The sequence below is a fragment of the Euprymna scolopes genome, chromosome 2 (genome assembly GCF_053919585.1).
Source record: "Euprymna scolopes isolate OS-2025 chromosome 2, ASM5391958v1, whole genome shotgun sequence".
NCBI lineage: Eukaryota > Metazoa > Mollusca > Cephalopoda > Sepiida > Sepiolidae > Euprymna > Euprymna scolopes.
In genome coordinates, this window is record NC_136483.1 from 40103553 (window position 1) to 40109591 (window position 6039).

Below are 6039 nucleotides of genomic sequence, written 5' to 3' on the forward strand. Positions count from 1 at the left end.
TTAATATTACCCTGCTTAGTTTTTAAATTTCTATACAGTAGAACCCCGGGATACGGTGGCTCTAGGATAAGCTTTTTTCAGGTTATGATGTGGAATATGTTTTTCTGGCCTCTGATTATGTTATTCGCCTCACCTTACGGTGTTATTTATAATGATATTTGATTATATATGTGTATTATATACTGTAGTGTATTTTGTTACTAATTTTAATGCCGTATCCTGGGGTTCTACTGTAATCCTTTTAAAGTATATGAAACACGCATGCAAATCCCAAATGTATGCATTTTATCAAAACAGAATATACTTATCCAAGTACCCTGGGTAATATAGTTTCAGTTATATTTGGTTATGTAGAGTCTATCCCTAAAATCTTAAGAAAAATTAAGAAATGATGTATGGACAGACAGAAACCGCACGTTTGTTTATAATAAACCTATATTCCTGTGTTTGTTCAAATCTACATAAAGGAAGTTACTTCATTTGCATATTACATTAAAGAAAATTTTAATTATCTCTATATAATTAATGATTATTATTAGTAGGGCTATGACAAGAGAATATTCTTATTGTTTTGACTCTCGAATATATATCCGACATAGTTACACAGTTAATCAATCAAAAACCACATCACTCTATCTAAAACATTATATGAACTGATATATACTAAAGTCAAAATAATGAAAAGAATATTCTTTTATCATAACTCTAATTATAAGTAATGGAATTGTTTTAATTGTTCTGTTTAGAAATGTTAAAGTTTAATTTTTTTTTATTTAATTTATATTTTATTTTTAATTATTAGCCAACAGCAGTTGCCTTTATAAATGGAAATAAGCTTTATTTAAGCTATGAAAGTTGTTTTCCGTTTGATTTTCATAGATGAAGATGGATGTTTTTTATGCTTTCATAACTCTAACATGTGGTCCACTTTTAGGAAAACTATAACAAGTTAAGATATTCAGTGTATTTTAAATGGCGTGTGATTAAACCCTCTACCCAGCAATGTTTTGACTTGGCAATGCTTGGTATATACAGCTAGTATGTATAATATGTTTTTAGAATGTTAGAGAATATATAATTATTTCCACAGCCAGACAACGTCGCAGCTCACAAGAGCCATGACAGCAAACAAACCGGACAAGACTAGAGTTTAGCCCTCATTTGTGCTCATCAGACACATTCGAGATTCGAAACCCTCGCCTCTTGCATGCGAGGCTAGCACTCTACTGAGCAAACACAGTCTGCCAACTATAACAGATCAAGCAAACTACTGTGAAATCCGACAGTGGAAAAAACCTATTTCATCTCAAATGAAGGACGTGGTCATCACAACCAGCTATAACCCAAGCAGATGTCTCACAAGTAGGAATTAAGACTATAAAATTCCTACTTGTTAGACATCGGCTTGGGTTATTTGCTTTTATGACAACTAAACATTAATTCATTAAAGTTCTTTGTTAGGTTTGTCGATGACCAGGCAAAAGGCAAAATTTTTCTTTTTTGGCACAAGTAAAATAAATTTATATAAATTTTTTTATGTTGTTATGAATATAGATTTTAATGTCACTAGGTACTTAAAAACGATAAATGTTCAACATTTTATCTTAAGTGCCAACAATGTAAAATTAAGTTTAATGTGCTTTTTAAGGAATCTGTTTTGGAATCGGAAATTAGATGGGTTTTTTTTTTTCCCCCAATACCGATTCTGATACCCTGAAAAGTTCAGATTTTTTTTTTTTTAGATTCCCAATTGTTCCAACACTAATAAATAAATGTGTGTGTGTATATATATATATATATATATATATATATATATTTATGTATGAGGGACTCTCCCGTCCAATTCCAACATATGAGGTTCAAACAATTAAGTTGTACGATATCCACACAAATGATTTGTTTATAGTTGGGAAGGCTTTGTGTAGAACCTTTCCAATTTTTTGGAACTATTGCTAACCTCAGTTGGTGCAAATGACTGCCACAAGACGGAGCAGACTGTAGACCTCAGATTTTACTTGAGGTTTCCTTCTAGATTGCATGTCTTAATGAAGACCAAGTGCATCTCTCCCAGTGGTTTTAAATATGCCCCCAAATACTAATTTGGAAATTTCTGCATCCTGGCACAATACAGTGTCTAATCTTTCCAAATGGTCATTCATCTGGTACTGAAGTTAAGCTTGTTGTTGCTTAACTTCAGTGATCTAACAAGAACTTGTGTGTCAGCGTAATTATGCCAAGTGTGTGTGTAAATGTATTGGAGTTTGTTTATTTTTTTTATATAAATGTGCTAAAGTTTTTGTTTTAAAATATATAATTACTAATCAAAAATTTTTTTCTCCTTTTCAGGAATGTCGAGGTATCCCGTCTAAAAAGCCACAGCCTGATTATTTCCTTTGATAGAATGTTCTCTTCCATCCCATATGAATTTCATCAAATTTAAAACACTACTCAGCATTCATCTTATTCACAATTCATTCCTCATTTTTAAAAAAAGAAAACAAAAAAAAAAAACATGAAAAGTTATTCTACAAGGAAAGAAAAAATATTGTCACTCTTCCTCTTCCTCGTTATGATTTTTTTTTTCCTTCCTTTCCACCTCCTCCTCCTCCCAAGTCAAATGCTCCTCCTTGTATTTGTCTCTTGAATTAAAAATCCAACCAGTAAACTATTTTGTATATAAATATATCTAAACTCTCTCATATATACACACACTCACACAGAAAAGAAGAAAACAGTACCATCTGGAGCTCTTTGTCTGTAGTTTCTGACACCTCCAAACGTCATTGTCTCTGCTCAGACTGCAGACAGGTCACCACTTTAATAATCTTTGCATTGGATGTAGTCCATCCTCGGACTTTTCTTTATGCCTAGAAATAAAATTTAGACCAGGGTTTTTTCTTTTTCTTTCTTGTCTCCCCTTTTCCTTTTTTTTTTTTCTTTTCTCTCTGGGCTGGAAATGGTATGCGCTAGTTTTATCTATGCAAGCTTTACTTTTGAAAAGTGCTCAGAAACTTTGCATACTTTATTATAATAGTGCTGTTACTCCATTGATGTCAACCATGTTTATTACGACGATCCAGCATGCCCTGTGCAAAAATCAAAGTAGGTCTACTGTTTCATATTTAGTGTGTGTGATTTTTTTTTTCTCTCTCTCTTCTGCTCCTTCTTGCCTCCTCTCCTCCGACTCCCTATTAAATGCATAAAATCCACAATCCATTACAAAACTTCCTAGTTGACCTCCAGGGAAGGTTTTCAATGCAACAGCGAAACTGTTAATTGGATTTTAATCAAAACTTTAACATCTTTCACATGAGATTCAGCCTTTCTGTTCCTTGTGTGTTGGCCACTTTTAACACTGTACTTTTTTTTATTTATAACAATTTTTTTTTTCTAATTGAATAAATACCAAGAGTTGGACATGAATAAAACAGAAAATGTTAAAAATTCAGCTTTTCATAACATTTTATATCAGATTGCATCAATTAGATTATTTACATTCTTGTGAGTTTTTCCAGAAATCTAGTCCAAGAAATCAAAAATTTTTAATAAGGGGAAATTCTCTGTGAAACATTTTGGTTGTTAAGATAGTCGAAGGATGGAGTTTTTAAATATGTTCTTGTAACCAAAAATAATATTACTTACTAAATTGTGTCAAAAATAGTAATAAAATATCAAAGTATTATGAAATTTTAAGTAGAAAAACTGCTATTGTGTTTTTAGTAAAAAAAAAAAAAAAAAAAAATTATCGTTATAGGCTAAAATGTTGGTCGCCATTCAAAGATGACCAATATTTTAGCCTCTAAGTTACATTGTTTGTTATTTTGTCATCTGTGTTAAAACATATGCAATTTTCTAAATTTTTAGTAAAAATTACTTGCATGTATAAATAACTTTCTACTTGATGAATTTTCATAATATTTGGATATGTTACTATTTTTGACATGACAATTAAGTAATATTATTTTTTGCTTACAAGGACATATGTAAAAAAAATTGATTTGTCGACTCTATCTCAAGAAGCACCAACATTTTGATTCGTTTTTGTTACAGCTTGGTTGACCTTTCACAAATGCAATCACAGCCAGATTTTTAAATCAAACTTTTTTCTTTCAATTTCATAATCATTGAATAGTTTCTCTTGTCCAGAATTCCTCCTATATTAAAAAAATTAAAATAAAGAAAAATCTTTATGATGTATGTACCAGTGATGAAACGAAAATATCATATTCCAAAAATCCCATAAATTGATCAAGTAGTTTTATTTTCAAATAGGAAAATTAAATTTTATGAGTAACTGATTTTGAAAAAAAAATCTTGAACAAGGAAAGTAACTTCACAATAATTCATACTAAATTTATGATGTACTATTCCCATTAATTGCTTAAAAATGATTTTTATAAAAATAAAGCTACTTTATCAGTTTGTGATTTTTGGAATATGGTATTTTCAGTTCTTCAGGTATGTACATCATGCAGGGTTTTTTTTTTTTTTTTTTTTTTTTTATACAGGGAATTCTGGACCAGAACAAATATTTTGAATATCTATAATTTTATGCATTATGTGTAACTATTTATAATGTCTAAAATTAAATTTTCTTTATAAACTAGCGGGGGCCAATTTTGGCGAATTTTTCAATTTTGTTGTCTAAGAGACTGATCTTTCTAACGATAACAATTTTGTTAGTGTTCGTCGTGTCTATTGAAAGTTTGTGAGACATACAAACACACACACTGTCTTATATATATATATATATATATATATATATATATATATATATATATATAATGTTTATGAACACAATTGAATTTAGCATTCCTCATTAATTTACATATTTCGGTCACTCCCGATGCTAAAAATTTACGTAAAATGCATTGTTATATTTAAAAATATATATTTGTTTATTTCTTTCTATATAAAGATCAAACCTTGGAAATTTTCAAGTAAATAATTTGCTAAACATAGTACATAATTATTTTTTTAAAACTGATTACTGACAATTAAATCTGTTGAGACACGTTAAGAAATCCAAACAAATTGATCATTTTTAATCAAAAATTTGTATTTTCTACTTCATACAATAAAAATAATTCTGATTTGTAGTCTTGCTTAAACCTTATTTCCCAAACTTTCTATTTCTGCAGTCTTCTGGTTTTTAAGAATTACAAACCTTTTGACTAATTTTTTTTTATCTTATATTTCTATTCAAGTTACCTATGTTACTTTGGGAGTTCTGTGGCATAATTTCTATTCTAGTTTGATTGTATTGTATGAGACTGCAGTTTTAATACAATTGTGAACGTTTTACAAAAGTAAAAGAGGAAGTCCATATAGAAATAATTAGAGGTTTAAAGTTGATTGTTTAGATCCTTAAAGTATTTGAGAATAATTTAGCAACAAAATGTTGGTTTTTGTCCATTATTCTCTATTAAAGAACAAAACGAAATAAAGAAAAATCTATATGACAAAACAAAAATATATTCCAAAAATTATGTATAAAGAAAATTATTTTTAAGCAATTTCATAGAAATCTGTAGGCATTATAGCATAAATCTAGAAAATATGAATATTGCATTATCCCCCTCACCCCACCCTCTTAAGATTGTTTTCAAAATCTTAGACAGGACAGTTACTCCTTGGTAACTCATTTCATTTTCTTATTTAGAAATAAAACTACTCGATCAATTCATGATTTTTGGGATGTTATATTTTTGTTTAGTCATGCAGATTTTACTTTTTTGTTTCTTTAATATCGAGGAAAGGCATAGATGAAATGCGGTTTGGTTTTATGCCTAAGTAAATTATTATTGATGCTATATTTATCCTGAGACAAATGCAATACTAGTTTCTTAATAAGAAGTGCTGTATTTCGTTTATATAGGTTTGGAGAAAGCTTTTAAGTGAGTGTTAAGAGATGTTGGAGTTAGAAGTCGATAAAAGTATTACCACTGTTGACCAAGGGAAGATTCTCCCAGACATGTTTATACAATATGATGATGTATGAAAATGAAACATGGCCATTGAGTTAAGGACAGGTGTTGC

At 29.5% G+C, this 6039-nt stretch overlaps 1 protein-coding gene across 2 annotated transcripts in view; it reads left to right on the forward strand.

Moving 5' to 3' along the window:
• Positions 1 to 2890, forward strand: part of LOC145291305 (serine/threonine-protein phosphatase 4 catalytic subunit) — a 33675-nt gene extending 30785 nt beyond the window's left edge. For both annotated transcript variants that reach the window (XM_080137007.1, XM_080137017.1), the window contains exon 9: positions 2347 to 2890. In XM_080137007.1, coding sequence (XP_079993133.1) covers positions 2347 to 2397 — 51 coding nt within the window. In that variant the 3' untranslated portion in view covers positions 2398 to 2890. The remainder of the gene's footprint in view (positions 1 to 2346) is intronic.
• Positions 2891 to 6039: the final 3149 nt, after the last annotated feature.